The 21,785-nt window shown below is 39.5% G+C and overlaps 1 protein-coding gene across 4 annotated transcripts in view; it reads right to left on the reverse strand.

Annotated features, from left to right (window-relative positions):
- CPQ (carboxypeptidase Q) overlaps positions 1-21,785 on the reverse strand; it is a 537,298-nt gene that overhangs the window by 400,194 nt on the left and 115,319 nt on the right. For all 4 annotated transcript variants that reach the window (XM_070477363.1, XM_070477364.1, XM_070477361.1 and 1 more), the window contains one exon: positions 18,222-18,687. In XM_070477363.1, coding sequence (XP_070333464.1) covers positions 18,222-18,687 — 466 coding nt within the window. The remainder of the gene's footprint in view (positions 1-18,221; positions 18,688-21,785) is intronic.

Consider the following 21,785-nt stretch of genomic DNA (forward strand, 5'->3'; position numbering starts at 1 on the left):
TTACACCAGCGTTTCTCCTTGTTTGACTCATCTGGGTATCATTGCCACCTAATCCTGTGCTAGGCATACAAAGGGTGCCAACACAACAACCAGTTGTTGCCCTGTGACCCTCAGGGCCTGGAGAGGAAGAGGTTATTCGCAGCTCTTGTCTGAATCAAGCTCACAGTACATTGATTTGACAGATAAGTAAACATGAATCACCGTTACGGCAGTATCAGTAGAGAATTCGATTGTTTGTAGAATTTAACTAAAGAAAATAAGAAATGTCCCATAGGTGAGATTAGTGACCATCCTGGCCCACTCCTAACATTTTGTGGCATTTGGGAACGTTCTATAAGAGAACATGAAAGTTTTCTATGGAATCACTCTCAAAAGGTCAGTGTATTAAAAACTAAACCAATTTCAACTGTCTTCAGTCTAATTCTTTCCCTGATTCTCTTCTTTCTCTGTGGTATCATTACGGTTTTTTTATTAACTCAGACTTGAAAGCTCTGTAATCTTTAATTCCTCCCATTCCTGATCTCTCATATCCAAAATGTATTCATAGATCTTTATTTAATAATATTCATGGAGGAACCCTCTGGCAGTCCAGTGGTGAGGACTCAGCACTTTCACTACAGGGGCCCAGGTTCAATCCCTGGTGGGGAACTAAGATCCCACAAGCCACACAGGCTGACCAATATATACACATGTCTCCATTTATGAAATCATTATCCAAACTGTTAGTCCCTCAAATCTGAACTCCCTGTGATCTTCCTCCTTTCTCATCGATTTGTCACAGAGCCAAGAGAATGTTTTCTGAAAAATGTTTATCCAGAAATTTCCCTATTTATAAGTTCACAGCAGTTCCCACCAGTTATAAATCTGGTCTGGCCCTATCTTAGGTTTTCACCATTATTTAGACATCATCTTCTGTCATTTATATGCACCTTTCATAAGTGTCCTACATATTACCTTGTCATATATAAGGGTGAAATAAAAACTTATGATCACCAACAAAATTTACTTCTCAAGGTCTTCTTGGAAGAATTCCTATGGTGGGTGGTCACAAATCTGATAATTCTTGGGTTCAGTGGCAACAAGGATTAAATATAATGTAAACAAGTTTTGACAGTTTTACCGTCAACTTTCTTTGAAAACACTAGGTGGATGCCATCTGGTCCCAGAGGTTTATTTATCACTCACTTTGTCAATCAGGCATTGGGAATCCAATGTATTTACCAGTAGTTCTAAGCCATCTACTTCTGAAGAAGAAAAATCTTAACGTTTCCTCAGAAAAATGTTTCAATTTGATGATATAAAATTCTAAAACTTCCTGGAAAATGTACACACAAGTTTTCTTCAAACAAAGAAAATCAAGAATGTGAGGAGTCCCACAAGCCTTGGCCTATTGAGTGACCCTGGAGAAATCAAAGTACTTTCAGCTAATCGATATCACTGATGTGTTTTCCCAATAGCCATCAAAACGACACTGATTCTGAGGAAATCATTTTCACTGTGAAAATGAAAGTGTCAGTTGCTCAGTCACGTCCAGTTCTCTGAGATTCCATGGACTGTAGCCCACCCTCTGTCCATGGAATTCTCCAGGCAAGAATACTGGGTAGCCATTCCCTTCTGCAGAGGATCTTCCTGGCCCAGGGATTGAACATGGGTTTCCTGCACTGCAGGTGGATTCTTTACCATCTGAGCCACCAGGAAAGCCTTTCAATGTGAAACACATCACAAATATCCCCTCTACTGCTGTAAGAGTACAAGACACGTGCTCACCAACTTGCTTCAAGGGACTGTAATTCTAAGCACACAGCGAGGCTGTCAAAGAGGACCTTTACAGACTAAGAAAAAGACAGCAGTTCCAGTTGTATCTAAAGCAATAAACTGACAGAGCCGCAAAGACATCAGCCTTGGACCACCCGGTTGGTGAGGCAATGAGCCAGAAACCAGGAAGTAGGAAACGAAAGAAGACAAAATAAAAAGACAGAGTCCAAAGCAAAGAATAAAAAGAAAGAAAGCATGAAATAAAGAGAGTAATAAGAGAGAAGGGCAGAGATGGTTAGTACAGAGAGGTACAGAGAAAGAAACAACAGAGAGAGCACAAACAACAGGATACAGAGAGAAAGAGAAATAAAGATTCACAACTGTCGAGAAGAAATATCTAAATTTCCTAGTGCTTCATGATGTAATTCAATACTAACTGTAGTCTTTCGATTACTGAACACGTTTCTTTTTTTTTTCCATTTATTTTTATTAGTTGGAGGCTAATTACTTTACATCATTGCAGTGGTTTTTGTCATACATTGAAATGAATTAGCCATGGATTTACATGTATTCCCCATCCCGGTCCCCCCTCCCACCTCCCTCTCCACCCAATTCCTCTGGGTCTTCCCAGTGCACCAGGCCCGAGCACTTGTCTCATGCACCCAACCTGGGCTGGTGATCTGTTTCACCCTAGATAATATACATGTTTCAATGCTGTTCTCTCGAAACATCACACCCTCGCCTTCTCCCAGAGTCCACAAGTCTGTTCTATACATCTGAGTCTCTTTTTCTGTTTTGCATATAGGGTTATCATTACCATCTTTCTAAATTCCATATATATATGTGTTAGTATACTGTAATGGTCTTTATCTTTCTGGCTTACTTCGCTCTGTATAATGGGCTCCAGTTTCATCCATCTCATTAGAAATGATTCAAATGAATTCTTTTTAATGGCTGAGTAATATTCCATGGTGTATATGTACCACAGCTTCTTCATCCATTCGTCTGCTGATGGGCATCTAGGTTGCTTCCATGTCCTGGCTATTATAAACAGTGCTGCGATGAACATTGGGGTGCACGTGTCTCTTTCAGATCTGGTTTCCTCGGTGTGTATGCCCAGAAGTGGGATTGCTGGGTCATATGGCAGTTCTATTTCCAGCTTTTTAAGAAATCTCCACACTGTTTTCCATAGTGGCTGTACTAATTTGCATTCCCACCAACAGTGTAAGAGGGTTCCCTTTTCTCCACACCCTCTCCAGCATTTATTGCTTGTAGACTTTTGGATAGCAGCCATCCTGACTGACGTGTAATGGTACCTCATTGTGGTTTTGATTTGCATTTCTCTGATAATGAGTGATGTTGAGCATCTTTCATGTGCTTTTTTGCCATCTGTATGTCTTCCTTGGAGAAATGTCTGTTGAGTTCTTTGGCCCATTTTTTGATTGGGTCATTTATTTTTCTGGAGTTGAGCTGGAGGAGTTGCTTGTATATTTTTGAGATTAATCCTTTGTCTGTTGCTTCGTTTGCTATTATTTTCTCCCAATCTGAGGGCTGTCTTTTCACCTTGCTTATAGTTTCCTTTGTTGTGCAAAAGCTTTTAAGTTTCATTAGGTCCCATTTGTTTATTTTTGCTTTTGCTTCTAAAATTCTGGGATGTGGGTCATAGAGGATCCTGCTGTGATTTATGTCGGAGAGTGTTTTGCCTATGTTCTCCTCTAGGAGTTTTATAGTTTCTGGTCTTACATTTAGGTCTTTAATCCATTTTGAGTTTATTTTTGTGTATGGTGTTAGAAAGTGTTCTAGTTTCATTCTTTTACAGGTGGTTGATGAGTTTTCCCAGCACCGCTTGTTAAAGAGGTTGTCTTTTTTCCATTGTATATCCTTGCCTCCTTTGTCGAAGATAAGGTGACCATAGGTTCGTGGATTTATCTCTGGGCTTTCTATTCTGTTCCATTGATCTATATTTCTGTCTTTGTGCCAGTACCATACTGTCTTGATGACTGTGGCTTTGTAGTATAGTCTGAAGTCAGGCAGGTTGATTCCTCCAGTTCCATTCTTCTTTCTCAAGGTTACTTTGGCTATTCGAGGTTTTTTGTATTTCCATAAAAATTGTGAAATTATTTGTTCTAGTTACTGAACACGTTTCTTAGGTTCATCCACAACACCAATTATCAAAAATCTATAGTTATTAACTAATGATATTGTCCATTAGTAAAAGGGAGTCAGAGATTTGTTAAAGGAAAGGACAGGATGAAATGTGAGCTGGAAAAGGGTGTTTTTTAAAAAGGATACCTGGATATTATCAACCTACATTATTTCATCATCAAGCCTCTAGGGAACACCATCCATACATTTACATTTAAAAACAAAGCTTCTTCCTAGAAGATTTTCCAAAAAATTAAACTAATGTGACCTAAGGGTCTGACTATGCTAAAGGCTACACAAAGCAAAAAAAAAAAAAAAGACATCATCCCTGCTTTCAGAAGTTTTGAAAGTTAAAAGATAAAAATGAAAAATATTGTATATTATATTCAAACTAAAAACATATAAGTAAAAAGTAAAGATTTTACATTGTGTAAACATAAATCTAAGTGATTACCATAAGATTACGGATGAAGAGGTAACTGGATAATGTATAAAAAGTAAAAGAGAAATGGTTTCCTTTCCTTTGGAGAGAATAAATTACCCAGATGCCTACCTTAACCTCACGGCTCACAGACAGGTAGGTGGATCAAAGTACTGGGCCAATTATACTCCTTAGTTTATAGTATACCATCCTCATTGGCCTCTTCAAGGCAAATATTTTATATGCTTGTTTTTAATTTATTTATTCTATTTCCCAACCTGGGGATCTGGTAAAGAGACTGAGAACCCACAGGGAATTTGACTTTGGAGGCCAATGGGATTTGATTACAGAACTTCCACAGGACTGGGGAAACAGACTCTTGGAGGGCACAAACAAAACCTTGTGTGCACCAGGACCCAGGAGAAAGGAACAGTGTCCCCACAAGAGACTGAGCCAGACTTGCCTGTGAGTGTCCAGGAGTCTCTGATAGAGGCATGGGTTGACAGTGGCCTGCTGCGGGGTCAGGGGCACTGAATACAACAGCACGTGCACAAGACCCTTTAAAGGAAGTCACCATTATCCTCATTACCCCTACTATGATTTGGCCTCATGCCAAACAACAGTAAGGGAACACAGCCCTGACAATCAACAGAAAATTGGATTAAAGATTTACTGAGCATGGCCCCACCCATCCATCAGAGGGAAGACAGAAAAAAAACCACAATCACAGAAAACTAACCAAACTGATCATATGGACCACAGCCTAACTCAATGAAACTATGAGCCATGCCCTGTAGGGCCACCCAAGATGGATGGATCATAGCGGAGAGTTCTGGCAAAACAAGGTCCATTGGAGAAGGGAATGGCAAACCACTTCAGTATTCCTGCCTTGAGACTCCATGAACAGTATGAAGAGGCAAAAAGTAATTGTTCCCAAGTACTTCATTTTGGACTCTTTTGTTGACTATGAGGGCTACTCCATTTCTTCTAAGGAATTCTTGCCCACAGTAGTACATATAATGGTCATCTGAATTGAATTCACCAATTCCAGTCCATTTTAGTTCACTGATTCCTAAAATGTCAATGTTCACTCTTGCCATCTCCTGTTTGACCACTTCCAATTTACCTTGATTCATGGACCTAACATTCCAGGTTTCTATGCAATATTGTTCTTTACAGCATTGGACTTTACTTCCATCACCAGTCACATCCACAACTGGGTGTTGTTTTAACTTTGGTTTTATCTCTTCATTCTTTTTGGAGTTATTTCTGGTTCCAAATTGGGAAAGAAGTACATCATGAACGTATATTGTCACCCTGCTTATTTAACTTACATGCAGAGTACATCATGTGAAATGCAGGGCTGGATGAAGCACAAGCTGGAATCAAGATTGCCAGGAGAAATATCAATAACCTCAGATATACAGATGACACCACTCTTATGGCAGAAAGTGAAGAGGAACTAAAGAACCTCTTGATGAAATTGAAAGAGGAGAGTGAAAAAGCTGGCTTAAAACTCAACATTCAGAAAACTCAGATCATGATATCCGGTCCCATCACTTCATGGCAAATAGAAGGGGAAACAAAGGAAAGAGTGAGAAACTTTATTTTCTTGGGCTCCAAAATCACTGCAAATGGTGACTGCAGTTGTGAAATTAAAAGACGCTTGCTCCTTGGAAGGAAAGCTATGACCAACCTAGACAACATATTAAAAAGGAGAGACATTACTTTGCCGGCAAAGGTCCATCTAGTCAAAGCTATGGCTTTTCCAGTAGTCATGTATGGATGTGAGAGTTGGACCATAAAAAGTTGAGTGCCAAAGAATTGATGCTTTTGAACTGTGGTTTTGGAGAAGATTCTTGGGAGTCCTTTGGACAGCAAGGACATAAAACCCATCAATCCTAAAGGAAATAAGTCCTGAATATTCATTGGAAGGACTGATACTGAAGTTGAAATTCCAACACTTTGGCCACGATGCAAAGAACTGACTCATTTGAAAAGACCCTGATGCTGGGAAAGATTGAAGGCAGCAGGAGAAGGGGACAACAGAGGATGAGATGATTGGATGGCACCACTGAGTCAATGGACATTAGTTTGAGCAAGGTCCGGGAGTTGGTGATGGACAGGGAAGCCTGGAGTGCTGCAGTCCATGGGGTCGCAAAAGTCAGACACGAGTTAGTGACTGAACTGAACTGAACCGATTCTATTTTACCCCCATTCTTCATTCCTACCTCCAACCCATGTCCTGGGTAGGTAACCATTCTAAAGATATTTTTTGCATATATGTCTTCTTGTAAAATGTGAACTCTAATTCTACATACATGAAAAATTGTGTTTTTATGTATGCAACTATATTGTGTATGTCATTCTATTTTTTATTTTATTACACAGCTTTATACATGCAAGATATAACAATATAATACATCTATGTTGAGATATATATATATATATATAAACTATATATATATTTATATATGTTTATATATATATATATATATATATATATATATATATATATAGAGAGAGAGAGAGAGAGAGAGAGAGAGAGAGTTCGTTTGTTGCTTCCAACTTCTACCCTGGGGGGCATCTACCACATTTTACATGTCTACTCTCCCAGTGATGGACCTCCAGATGAACCCTACCCCCACAAATAAGGCTACAATAATCATCCTGCATTCATGCCCTTAGGTAGTACATATGTATACCTGTGTGACAATTTCTTTGAGAAATATACTAAGGAAGTGAATTACTTGCTCACTGGGTATGAAAATATATTTAAGTGGACTAAACATTACCAGTTTGCTCTCCAGAAATGGTGGCACCATGCTTCATGCCCACCAATCAATGTATAAGGGTTCCTATGTCACCACAGCACTACCAATGAATTTTTACATCTCAGCTGTAAAATGATCTCATTATTTTTAAAACTTGCATTGATCTGATTACTAATAAGTTAAGATCTCTTTATACACTTGTCAACTTTCAGGCTTCCTCGTCTTTAAACTGTTTATTCAGAGCCTTAGTCCATTTTTCTAATAAGGTCACTGTCTTTTTCTTGTTGATTTTCAGTAGTTCATAGCCTACATATTAATCTCATAACAATTTTAGATAGTGTTAATATCTTCTCCCATTTCTCCATCTGCCTAACAGCTTTGTTCATGGTATCTTTTGTTAAATAGAAACTTAATTCTGATGCAATAAAATTTAGGAATGTTTTCATCATTAAGGGTTATGCTTTTTAAGCTATGTTTGTGTGAGAGTGTTAAGGCACATAGGAGACAGATATAGTGGCCCTATTCTTGAGGAAACAGCCAAGAGGAAAACAGGTACACCTGCAAAGTGCTGGCAGAAAGACCCACCAAGAGGCAAGGTGAAGAGGGAAGGCTACTGAGAAGGTACGACCTGAGACCTGACTCTGCCACATGTTATATGCTGTGTTACTCTGGACAAAGGGCTGAGCCTCCCAGAGCCCGCAATGGGGAAAGTGTGAACAACACCTATCCCAAAAGACAATATGTTACAGAATCTGCCCGATGTGCATAATACATGCACTCTCAATAAATGTGAGTTCCTTTGCCCCCTTTCTTCTCATTCCCAATCCTGATGTGATGCTGAAGAAGGGAATTTGCAACTTGGGACACTTTAGAATCAGATCCTTCAGCTGACCCCACACCTCCAAATTCCAAGTATCATCGGTCGACATAGGCTTTTGAGAGCACTTCTGCCCATATTGCATTATGTATCAGACAAAGACTAAGCCCTGACAAAACAAACAAACAAACAAACCAGTTTTTAAAAAATCAGTGAAAATGCTCTTTTCCTGATGATACCAAAGGAGGAAAATAGGACAGGTGCAAATAACTAATTATCTGATGATAGGTTCTTGGGCATAAATTAGTTAGCACCTCACTAAGAAATGGATCAAATGTAGAAGGCCTTCATTTGATGGATGTGCTGGGAGTAGGCAGGAGGGCTATTTTAAATTCCCATAAGATTAATATGGTGAGAATTTGGTATAAGATTATGCTGTAGCTTTCCAGGCTTTCTGATCCATGTTGCTAAAATTTTCAAAAAGAATACACTCGTAAACAACCTCACCGTGATTTGACTGATGTTCATTTATCCTCCTCTTTCCCTTGTGCCTTTAGCTCAGCTGCAAAGCAAACTTTAAATATCTTTTTAAAATCTGTAATATTTATCACAATCTACTCATCAAATCAATATCTAATTAATATGCATTAATATTACATTACTAGGTGTAGTGCTGAAAGAGATACAAAGGTAATTAAGATGTGCTTTTCCCTGGAGTAGGTCATGGTTTCTCAAGAGATAACCATGTAAACAACAACTATAGTAAACTGTGATCACTGTATAACACAGGCAAACAAAGTGCTATGTGAATGAAGATGAAAGAACAATTACACCAATTACATTTATTTAGGTTGGGGTTCAAGAAAGACTTAGAGAAGAGATCCACTTTAAATGAGTCTTTCAAATGGGTAGGAATTCTCTAAACAGAGAAGGGTTGGGTTGGGTTAGGATTAGGGTTGGGTTAGCAGAGACCCAGGCAGCAGTTTTTAAGTCAAGGAGGAATGAATATGTCCAAGCAAGAGCAGTAAGGATCACGTGGCTGAAGCACAAGGCGGATGGCTTGGGAGAAACTAGACACAAGCCTAGAAGCACAGCCGGGGTTCACTTCTTAAAAGGTCATAAGGATCTGAACTATACCCTGAAAAACGAAAAGCTTTTACATAAGGGAGTGACACAATGAGATCTCTGTTTCACAAAGACAACTGAATCAGCAGTATGGAAACTGATTAAAATGAGCCTGGCCTCAGGAAAACCAGTTAGCAAGCGATTATACCACTGTTGGCAGGAGAACCTGAGAGTGGAAAAGTGGAGTCACGTGATGTTTAAGTCTCAGTGACCAGCTGAGTGCTGGAGTGTGATAACTGGAAACATTCATTCAACAAATATTTCTCAAAACTTTTCTGTATATGAGATACTATGTTAAGAGCTAAGACAGAGTTTCTCAACTTTGGCACTACCGGCATTTTAGAATGGATGATTATTTGATGTGGGTAAAGGGAGGCCTGTTTTGTACACCATGAGATGTTTAGCAATATTTCTGACCTCTACCCATTAAAGGCACTGCCGCTCAGTCATGACCATTGAAACTGAGTCCGGACATTGACAAATTTCCCCTAAGGAGCAAAATTATCCCCAGTCGAGAACCACTGACACTGGGATCTAATTCTAAGAGGCTATTACATGTAGAGAAATGCTTATGACATAAGCAAGTATAGGGTACAAAAAAGTGAGAAAAGAGGAAGTTGTCAATACTTCTTTGGGGGTAAGTAAGCACAGAAAAAGTCTCCATAGAAGAGGAGACATTAAAGCTGAATCCTTAAATAAGGGCATTCCTGGCATGGAAAAACAGACTGGTTCCAAATAGGAAAAGGAGTATGTCAAGGCTGTATATTGTCACCCTGCTTATTTAACTTATTTGCAGAGTACATCATGAGAAACGCTGGGCCAGATGAAGCACAAGCTGGAATCAATATTGCCAGGAGAAATATCAACAACCTCAGATATACAGATGACACCACCCTTATAGCAGAAAGTGAAGAAGCACTAAAGAGCCTCTTGATGAAAGTGAAAGAGGAGAGGGAAGAAGTTGGCTTAAAATTCAATATTCAGAAAACTAGTATCATGATATCCGGTCCCATCACTTCATGGCAAATAGATGGGTAAGCTGTGGAAACAGTGACAGACTTTATTTTTGGGGGGGCTCCAAAATCACTGCAGATGGTGACTGCAGCCATGACATTAAAAGACGCTTGCTCCTTGGAAGAAAAGTTATGACCAACCTAGACAGCATATTAAAAAGCAGAGACATTACTTTGCCAACAAAGGTCCATCTAGTCAAGGCTATGGTTTTTCCAGTAGTCATATATGGATTTGAGAGTTGGACTATAAAGAAGGCTGAGCACCAAGGAATTGATGCTTTTGAACTGTGGTGTTGGAGAAGACTCTTGAGAGTCTCTTGGACTGCAAAAAGATTCAACCAGTCTGTCCTAAAGGAAATCAGTCCTAAATATTCACTGGAAGGACTGATGCTGAAGCTGAAACTCCAATACTTTGGCCACCTGAGGTGAAGAACTGACACATTTGAAAAGACCCTGATGCTGGGAAAGATTGAAGGCGGGAGGAGAAGGGGATGACAGAGGATGAGATGGTTGGGTGGCGTCACTGACTTGATGGACATGAATTTGAGTAAACTCCGGGAGTTAGTGACAGACAGGGAGGCCTGGCGTGCTGCAGTCCATGGGGGTCTCAAAGAGTCAGACACGACTGAGTGACTGAACTAAACTGAACTGGCAGGTGACAAAAACATGAAAGTAAGATACCATATATGATATTAGCAAAATTTTGAGGCTCTGAGGCTGAGCACCTGGGTGATTGGCAAAGGTATTAACAAAGATGAGAAACACTGGAGAGACAGGATGCTCAGTTTGTGGGTTTGCAAGACACCCAGTAGTTCTCTGAAATGCAAGCAGAAAGTCTTCTTCCAGCTTTCCACATATAGCTCACAGAGTCCTAACCTGGACACACAAATTAATACACACTATAATACTAAAGTCTAGAAATGGAAAGTTTAAAAACATTAGCTCCACAGTATGTGCCTAGAATACTTCTGTTTTAATATTTTGATTATCTTCACCCATCCCTTGTGGATTCTCAGAAAAACAACAGCCTTTCTAATCTAGAAAGATGTTATAGACTTATAAGTCAGCCATTTTTCATTTTATACGTGACAAAATTAAGGCCATAGAGATTAAATGACTGGGCCAAGGTCACATAACTAGGTGGCTAAACCAAGGATACAGCATGGGTTTCCAGGGAGATGAGCTCTGGACCATAATACCTGTACCTTGAGGTCCTTTTTTGCAGACCTTACTCTATCTCCCATGGGAATTTTCCCCCACCTGATCCAGCCTAACTCTCCAGTCTTCTCAGAGCTTAAAATAGCCCAGTTGCCAGACAATTGTTTATGTATCTTGAGCTCCATGGAAGAGGGAATGCGGTGAAAGTGAGTCTCAGAACACCACAGTAGACTCCAATGAGTAAAATTCACTTCCCCTTCGGTTTTTAAGGCCCCAGGAGTAATCAGTAATTTGGCTTAGTTTTCCCAGGCAGAGAGCCAGAGAAGAGCAGGCCCAGCTACAAATGCAAGAAATGACGATAAAAAAGAAAGGGAAATGAGAAAAAATGTCCAAAATAAGGTACAGACACCAGTATCATCACAGTACAGGTACCAGCAACTCTTGAGACAGATCTGCTTCAGTCAAATGGATAAAAAAGGAAATCTTAGAAGTGAAAATAACATTAAGTTATTTGTATGTGAGGCAATATAGTCTAATGACTAAAAGCACAAACCCCAGAATTTGACGTTTGTTCATGCCTGAACTTGGCCTCTCACTAATTGTGTAACCCTGGGCAAATTGTCTAATCTTTTGTAGTCTGCTTTTCTCATTTGTTGAAAACAAAACAAACAAAAACCTGTAGACCTTTAAAGACAGTTAAGAGAGTTAAAAAGGAAATATATATGTATATACACATACACACACACACACACACACACTGGTGTCTAACACAGATGAGTGACAATAGAAGGCAATTAAGCAAACCCCTAGTTGACAATATAGAACCCAAGTAGAGGGACCTCTAAAACCTTAGAGGACTCTCTCAATTATTCATACAGCCTCAGAGAGATCACATATAGCCATCCCAGTGGTATATCTAGAATGTCGGAGTGAAAAACTTGGCAGATCTTCTTCCCCATGAAACATTTAACTGGGAAAAAATATTTTTAAAAAATCATTTGAAGTCTCTCAACATTGTCCTAAGGGCATACAGCAAGTGGAGAAACACTCATTCAAGAAAATACACTATTAATAAATCTAAGTTAGAATTATGAGTCTGTAGCTTTTGGCCATGATCTGCTTCCTCCTCCCATCCCCAGTTCCATGTTACAGAAACTCTATTCTGGTTGCTTCACCCCATTTCTCTACCCAGCCTCTACCTGTCTGGTGGAAACACTATACTAAATATAGCCATGAGAAGACTGGAACCTGATCACGGCTATCTTAGCTTGTTCATAGGCAGAGGTCTGACGGTGGGACAAGCAAGCTGAAAAGACCAGCAGCTACCACCCCTCCCTTCTAGCACCTGCCAGAGATGTCACTCTAGGGAAGTAGGCCACTATCACTGTGCTGAGCTCCTAGGAACTCCCAGGGAAGAGGTAAGCCAGGTGGATGAAGTTCTTAACCAGGGTGGTGATTTTATTTGGAACAGAAAACAGAGAATTCCATACCTGAGGATGTTGCAAATGATGGAGAGCTTTGGAGACACTAATACTTCATGATACTGGGTGTTTCATGATATTGCTAGCAATAAGCTAAATGGGAGAACAATCAGAAACTTAACAACAGCAACAACAATAAAAAAAAAAAAAGAAGGAGAAACAATAACCAAGAAAAGCCCTCCCTGGATCACAATAATGCCTGGGGGTTGGGAAGGCTATATGCACATGTTCCTACTTAGAAACAATTGAAACTAGACATGGGTCAGATTGAAAACATTTTCCAAGCTGCACACAGATGCCTCAACAAAGGGCAGAGGCCCTACTGGCACAAGAGGCTTAAGTGCAACCTCTAACCAAATACTGGCTGTAAAATAAGCTATCCTGACACAGGGGAAAATATTTTTAAGCTAGGCTTAATATTAAAATCATCTGCATCCTCGCAAGCTGGAACACTATGTGCATGTCCAAGGCTGTGACCTCTCAAGACTGATTGGAGAAGGGATGTTCAAGCCACTAGGCCCTGACTGAACCTGGGGCAAAAACATAAATTCATTAATTTTAATAACAGCCCTTAAACAACATAAACATCCAACAATAAAGGGTAAAGATATAACTGGCTAAGGGGACCTAAGCACAACCTTTGGCCAGTAAATGGCTTGTACAGACCTCAGGATGACACCTAGAGAGCCAGACTAAAGGAAAAATAAAAGCACTGTGAATAGGGAGGTCAGAATCTGCATACTATGGGAGAAAGAGACTTCACAAAGTTAGTAAAATTAACTCATTAAGCAAATAAAGGACAAAACAATAAAAACAACATCAACCTCCAGTGGGCAGTGGAGAAGGGACAACAATCAGTATTCAGAATTGCTAAAATACATTATTTAAAAATCAGTTTTAAACAACAACAAAAATAAATGGGACATGAAAAGAAATAGGCAAGTGTGACCAATACACACACAAAAAAGCAGGCAAGAGAAATTGCCTGGAGGGGGTCAAGTTGTCGCAGACATAGACTTCAAAGCAGCTATTATAAATATGCTCAAGGAACTAAAGGAAATCATACTTAAAGAATTAAAGGAAGGTATGATGACAATGTTCCGTCAAATGGAGAATACCAATCAAAAGACAGAAATGAGAGAAAAGACCAAAAGGAAATTGTGGAGCTGAAAAGTAAAATAACGAAAAGAAAAAAATCAGTAGAGGGACTCAGTAGTATATTCAAGTTATCAGAAGAAAGAATTAATGAATTTAGTGATAGATTGATACAGATTATGCAATCTGAAGAAAAGAGAGAGGGGGGGAAAGAGAGGAAGAAAACGGGCAGAGCCTCAGAGAAGTGTGGGACACCATTAAGTGCAGCAACATACTTATAACTGAAGTCAGAAGGAGAAAAGAGCAAGAAGAGGGTAGAAAATATATTTATAGAAAAAAAAGTTGAAAATTTCCCAAATTGATGAAAAATATTAATCTATAAATGAAGTTCAACAACCTCTAATCAAGATAAAAGGAAGGAGATTCCCACCTAGATACATCAAAATCAAAACACTGAAAACTGGAAACAAAGATAAAACTCTTGAAATCAGTAATAGCAAAATGACTGGTCACATAGAAGCATACCTCATTTTACTGTCCTTCATGGTTACTGTGTTTTTCCTTTTAACAAACTGAAGGTTTATGGCAATCTCCTCATTTTACTGTCCTTCACGGTTACTGTGTTTTTCCTTTTAACAAATTGAAGGTTTATGGCAATCCTGTGTTGAGCAAGTCCATTGGTGCCATTTTCCCAACAGCATTATTTTTTAATTAAGGCATGTACATTTTTTAGACACACTGATATTACCCACTTAATAGACTAATAGTATAGTATAAAAATAACTTTTACATGTACTAGGAAACAAAAAAAATCATGCGACTCACTTTCTTGCAATATTCACTTTATTGCAGAAGTCTGGAACCAAACCACAGTATCTCCAAGGTATGTCTGTATAAGGGAATTGCAGTAATGTGAACAGCTAACTTCTCATCAGAAACAATGGAGGCCAGAAGACAATGAAATGATAAATTCAAAGTGTCAGAAGTAATAAAAAACTGTGATTCAAGAATCTGATGAAAGCAAATATATACACCACCATATATAAAATAGAAAAATAGATAGCCAGTGAAAATTAACTCTATGAATCAGGGCGCTCAAACTGGTACTCTGAGATAATCTAGAGGGGTGGGATGGGGTGGTAGGTGGAAGAGAGGGGGCATATGCATGTCTATGGCTGATTCATGTTGATGTATGGCAGAAACCAACACGATATTGTAAAGTGATTATCCTTCAATTAAAAATAAATAAATTTAAAAAAGAACCCAGTGAATTTGCGGGGCAGGCATAGAGACACAGACCTAGAGAACAGACGTTGGACACAGCAGGGTAACGAGCTATTGTCCAGCCGCTCAGTCATGTCTGAGTCTTTGAGACCCCATGGACTGCAGCACACCAGGCTTCCTACACCATAATCAAGTGGGATTTAACTCCGGAATGTAAGGTTGGTTTAACATCTGAAAATCAATAAATGAAATGCATCCAATTCAATGGGGAAAAAATAGTCTCTTCAACAGATAATGCTAAGACAAATGAATAACCACAGCAAAAGAACAAAGTTGGACTCCTACCTCACATCTAAACTTAACTCACAAACCTAAATGTAAGAGCAAAAGTTATAGAACCCTTAGAAGAATAAATAAAACTAGGAATAAAACAGGAATAAATCCTTGTGACCTGGTTTAGGCAATGGTTTCTTAAACATAACAGTAAAAGTACAAACAACAGAAGACAATTAGAGAAATTGTGCTAATTCAGAATTAAAGACATTTCTGCAGGAAATACTACCATCAGGAAAGTTTAAAAAAAAACACACACACAAAAACAATCCATAGAATGCGAAAGAACATTAGTAAATCACACTGATAAGAGACTTGCATCCAGAATACATGAAGAGCTTATGCAATTCAATAATAAAAAGTCAATTAACACAATTAAAAACTGGGCAAAGTGATTTCCCTGGTGGTGCTGTGGTTGAGAACACACCTGCCAATGCAGGGGACACGGGTTCAATCCCTGATCCGGGAAGATCCCACGTGCCAAAGAGAAGATCCCACGTGCCAAAGAGAAGATCCCACGTGCCAAAGAGAAGATCCCACGTGCCAAAGAGAAGATCCCACGTGCCAAAGAGAAGATCCCACGTGCCAAAGAGAAGATCCCACGTGCCAAAGAGAAGATCCCACATGCCAAAGGAAGATCCCACATGCCAAAGGAAGATCCCACATGCCAAAGAGAAGATCCCACGTGCCAAAGAGAAGATCCCACGTGCCAAAGAGAAGATTCCACATGCCAAAGAGAAGATCCCACATGCCAAAGAGCTACATTCTATAAGCCCACGGCCACAACTACTGAGCCCGTGTGCCTAGAGTCCATGCTCAGTAATAAGAGAAGCCACTGCAATGAGATGCCCATGCACTGCAACCAGAGAGTAGTTCCCACTCGCTGCAAATAATGAAAGCCCACACACAGTAACAAAAACCCAGTACAGTCAATAATAAATAAGTAACTTAAAAAAAACTGGACAAAGGCTTCAAATATATATTTCTCTGAAAAAGATACACAAATGGCAACATGAACATGGAAAGGTGCTCAAAATCATTAGCCATTAGAGAAGTGCAAATGGAAACCACAATGAATATCACTTCATACCCACTGTAACCAAAAAGACAGAAAACAAGTTCTGACACATATGTATAAAAGTTAGAACACATGAGTGAAAATGTAAGATGGTGCAGTCAATTTGGAAAACAGCTTGGCAGTTCCTCTGAAAGTTAAACAGAGAGTTATGATATACACAAGCAATTTCACTCTTTGGTATATACTCAAGAGAAATAAAGTACGTACAAAAAACTTACACATGAATGTTTATAGCATAATTCTTAATAGCTGAAAGGTGGGAAAAAATGTTCATCAGTTGATCTATAGATAAATAAAATATGGTATGTCTATAAAATGGAAAATTTTTCAACAATAAAAATGAATTAAGTATTGATACATGCTACAACATGGATGAACCTGAAATGCATGCTACGTGAAAAAATTCAGTCACAAAAGAAAATACTAGTGTATTATTTCATTCATGTGAATTATCCAGAAAAGGAAAATCCATAAAGACAGGAAATAAATTAGTGGTTGCCTGGGGCTTAGGATGGTGGTAGGAAAGGTAAGAAAGTCATGAAGCATGACTGCTGATGAGTTTAAAGTTTCTTCAGGGGGTGATGAAATGTTCTTCAGTTAAGATTGTGTTACTTCTGTGAATATATTAAAAACCACTAAAGTGTAAATGGGTGAGTAATTATGATATGGGAACTATATCTCAATAAAGATTTCTTTCTTGGCTGTGCCCAGTGGCATGCAGGATCTTAACTCCCCATCCAGGGATCAAACCTGTGCTCTCTGCAGTAGAAATGGGGGGTCTTAACCACTGGACCACTAGGGAAGTCCCGATATCTCACTGAAGATGCTTTTTAAAAGCTAACTATCTGCTTCTTTACTGGATGTTTCTCTTGGCATTAGGGAAGGTCAAAGGTCCCTATAAAGTTTTTAGAAAAGCTCAACTGTTTGTTTGAAGGTTTTTTGTTTGTTTGTTTGTTTTTTTATCAACTACAGCTAACCCTTGAACAACACAGGTTTCAACTGCACAGGTCCACTTATACATAGATTTTTTTCAATAGTAAATACAACAGTACTATATGATCTATAGTTGGTTGAATATGCAAATGCAGAAACTCATGGATACAGAAGAACCAAACCATATATATGGAGGGATGACTATAAGTTTTATGCAGATTTTTAACTGTGTGGAGGGTTGGTGCACCAACTCTACTATAGTTACTGTGTCATAGGAAAACAGCCCATGAATACATGCATAGTACATGAACAGTCCATTACTGATCAATGGCTCACTGTTGATGTCTGATGAAGCTGAGACTGAGTGCTGCTGAGTAAAGACAGAACTCCATCCTAGACAACTCCTTACACTAGAGGCCTTGGATTCTGTTAAAATAATTACTTCAAATCAATTCAATGTGCAAGGCTCTGTCCTCTATTTCATTAATTCTAAGAAGTTCTGTTCATTGAGGCCACTTAAAAGAGATCATAGCTTTTGTGACCTATTTACATATATCACATTCTCTACAAAATGATACTAATGTTATACTAGATAGAAATTATTAAGTGATTCAGTTCATAAGTATCATGGACCAATAGTTGTAGATGCTTCAGTTTAAAAAGTAACACTTTCAGAAAAGAGAGGGGGAAAAGGGAAGGGGAAAAAAAAGAGTATGTGTAAAGAGCTCATGAAGCCAATGAAATGGAAAATGATTCTTTCCTTTTATCACCCAATTATAATGTGAACCAGGCACACTATAATCAGTTACGTCACATGGCATTAGTTTTATAATGAAAACAGCAAACTGACTTGAAAAAGCAAATCATACCTTCTGGGGGCGTTCCAATGCTGCTGCCAAGACCCAAAATAGCCATCTTATGAATCCTCGGCTCCAGCATCACAGCAGATTCCTCTCCCCTTTCCCAGTGGGGTATTTTGACAGGCTCCAGGTGGACGTTCTCCAGCCCATCTCCCTGCAGGTTTTGCTGCATGATCTCGATGGCCTTTTCTAGGCTCTTGGAGCCACTTAGTCTGGGTCCAACAGTATCAACCAGAAGTGCCAGTCGCTCATAGGATCTGTTCTGGCCTTTACCATAAACAGTAAAGTTGATGATTGCTTTAGCAACATCTCCATAGTGGGCTATTTCTTCTTTGATTTCCTGAAAAGTCCTCTGAGAGGTGCCATTCCCATGTATAGCTTTCCCAGAGGCCAGGGGTAAAAGGTGAACAACACCGACAAATATGAAGAGAAGAAACTTCATTGTTTTTCCAGTCAGTTTTCTTCCTAAAATCATCTGTGTAAGGAAGAAATACACGTTAGGAGAAAAGAATCTCACAACTACCTGCCCATAACCCAGGGACTGCTTTTCAAATAGGATTCCCCTTCCCTTCTCAACTGGTACCCAGTCTCCCACCAAATTCATAACTCCCAGGAATGAAGGAAAGAGACAGCAGTTGTCCTTATTGATAGTGTAGCATTTATTAAAACCACAAATTCACATATTGCCTAGAAATCAGTTTAAAATATGCCAAAAGATTATAATAAGAAGATAATTAGGAAAGAGAGGAAGAAATAGCGGTAATAGTGATAGGAATGTGCCGTGCTGTGCTTAATCATGTCTGATTCTTTGTGACCCCATGAACTGCAGCTTGGCAGGCTCCTCTGTCCATGGGATTCTCTAGGCGAGAATACTGGAATAGGTTGCCATGCCCCCCTCCAGGCGATCTTCCTGCATCACAGGCAGATTCTTCACCAGCTGAGCCAGCAGGGAAACCCAGTGACAGGGCTCGGGCAGTGTTATCTGCCCTTTTTCTGAACAGTATAGTGCTCAGTTGTGTCCAGCTCTTTGCAACCCCATGGACTGTAGCCCCCCCACCCCCCAGGCTCCTCTGTCTATGGGATTGGAGTGGGTTGCCATTCACTTCTCCAGGGAATCTTTCTGACCCAGGGATCGAACCCACATCTCTTGCATCTCCTGCATTGGCAGGCAGATTATTTACCACTAGCTCCACCTGGAAGGCCCTTCTTCTAAACAGAGTATGATCCAAATCCATTTCAGAGTTCCCTCTACCTGAAAGGCCTATGGAACTCATCCTTTGAGGCCCTTTCACGTTATCTTTTCTTGATCCTCTCCCTAACCCTATCCCCTCCACATCCTTTAATCCTCATGACAACTCTCTGAGACAGTTTCTTATTATTACCTTCATATTAGAATTGAGGATCCTGGGATAGTGAGAGATTAAGTAACTTTCCAAAGACACACAAAGGCTTTCTAGCTCTAGAGACGATGATGTACATGGTGCTACTCCAAGTATGGTTTGTGGACCAATCTCAGTCCACAGCTGTTTTTCCACAACATATAAATACAAAGATTAAGAATAAACATATTCATGGCTTCCCTGGTGGTCCAGTGAGTAAGGATCCACCTTGGAATGCGGGAGGCATGGGTTCTATCCCTGGTCGGAGAACATCCCACGTGCCGCGGGGGAACTGAGCCCATGGACCACGACTACTCCACAGCTACTAAGCCCGTGCTTTAGAGCCAGCAGCTGCAACTACTGAGCCTGCATGCCGAAACTACTAAAGCCCAAGCACCCTCGACCCTGTGCTCCGCAACAAGAGAAGCCACCACAGTGAGAAGCCCGGGCACCACTAGAGAAAGTCAGAGAGCGGCAACAAAGACTGAGCGGAACCAAAAATAAACAGAGTAAACACACTTGGTGCTGTGCAACACAGTAGCTAATAGTCTAATGTGGTGATTACAATTTCAATTAAATTAAATTAAACAGTCAGCTTCTCAGTCACACTAGATGCATTTCAAACGCTCAGTACCCACATGTGACTCGTGGATATTGCATTGGACAGCACAGCGAGAACATTCTATCATCAGAGAACGTTCCACTGAATAGCACTAGCTCAGACACCTTTACAGATAATTGACAGAACGACAGTGTATTTGTCAAATCTAGTAACCAAAAAATGGTACTTCTCTTTGTATAACTCATTGTATTTTTCTAATTCACTGTTATATTTTGCAAAAGTCAGTCTGAAACAAATTCTAAATTTAAGAATCTGGTCCTTCATGACAGATAGTTTGAGAAGCACAGTCATAAACTACTATAAGAATAAATTCCAGATTCAGACAGACAGCATACAAGGCCTCTCAGAATAGGGTTCCAACAACCACTTCAAGCTCATCTCTCCGCCTGCCCCTCTAGAGTGCACACGGTTTCATTCCCATTCTTGTTTCTTCTCTCTCCCTCTCTCTCTCACAGGCACTGACACATGTAGGCCCCTGAGCTTTGAGAAACTGAGCACCTGAGGTGTGGCCAGTCCAAATTGAGATGCTTTGTACATGTAAAACACATACCTGATTTGGTCTTTAAAATCAGCTACTTGGGAGGGGGGATCAGGATGGGGAATACATGTAAATCCATGGCTGATTCATGACAAAAACCACTACAATATTGTAAAGCAATTAGCCTCCAACTAAGAAAAATAAACGAAAAAAAAATCAACTACTTCAAACTTAAGTATGAGAAAACAACATAAATATTTCAGATATATTAGATTAAATACATTATTACTAATCTCACCTATTTCTTTTTACTTTTTAATATGGCTATTAGAAATTTTTAACTTATATAACATTTATATTATAATTAGTAATATTCTACCTACACTGAACTGGACCCTGTTCTTCAAATACCCAGGTCCTTTCATAACTCTGGGTCTCTACTTATGTTCATTCCCTTTTATTACAAGGACCTTCTCTTCACCCTGCTCCCTTTCTGTCAAATGTCTATATTCACTCTTTAATGAGAATACATTAAAAATCACCCCTTCTATGGAGCCTTGCCAAACAATACCCCAGAGGTACAAACATCATTTCTGTGTGCCGGCCATAACTAACTCTGTGTGTGTGTGTGTGTGTGTGTGTGTGTGTGTTAGTAGCTCAGTCATGTCCAACTCTTTCCAACTCCATGGACTGTAGCCTGCCAGGCTCCTCTGTCCATGGAATTCTCCAGTCGAGAATACTGGAGTGGATTGACATTCCCATCTCCAGTGGATCTTCCCAACCCAGGGTTTGAATTTGGGTTTCCTGCACCGCAGGCAGATTGTTTACCATCTGAGCCATCAGGGAAGCCCATAATTAACTGTATTTTTAACTAATATATTTGTTTATAAATCTGTCTCTCCTGCTCTCAAAGCCAAGTAGGGTAAATTATTCATCATTTCATCATTATATCCATATATAAGCACTCAATATTTTTTATGAAGGAATTAATAATCCTTTAATCTCCCTAAGTCTCAGCCTCCCTAGAGTATGAGAGTGTTTGTCTTTGCCTCCTTCACAAAGAAGCTATAGGACTTAAAAACTTGATATCATAT

The sequence above is a fragment of the Odocoileus virginianus genome, chromosome 15, assembly GCF_023699985.2.
Source record: "Odocoileus virginianus isolate 20LAN1187 ecotype Illinois chromosome 15, Ovbor_1.2, whole genome shotgun sequence".
Lineage (NCBI taxonomy): Eukaryota > Metazoa > Chordata > Mammalia > Artiodactyla > Cervidae > Odocoileus > Odocoileus virginianus.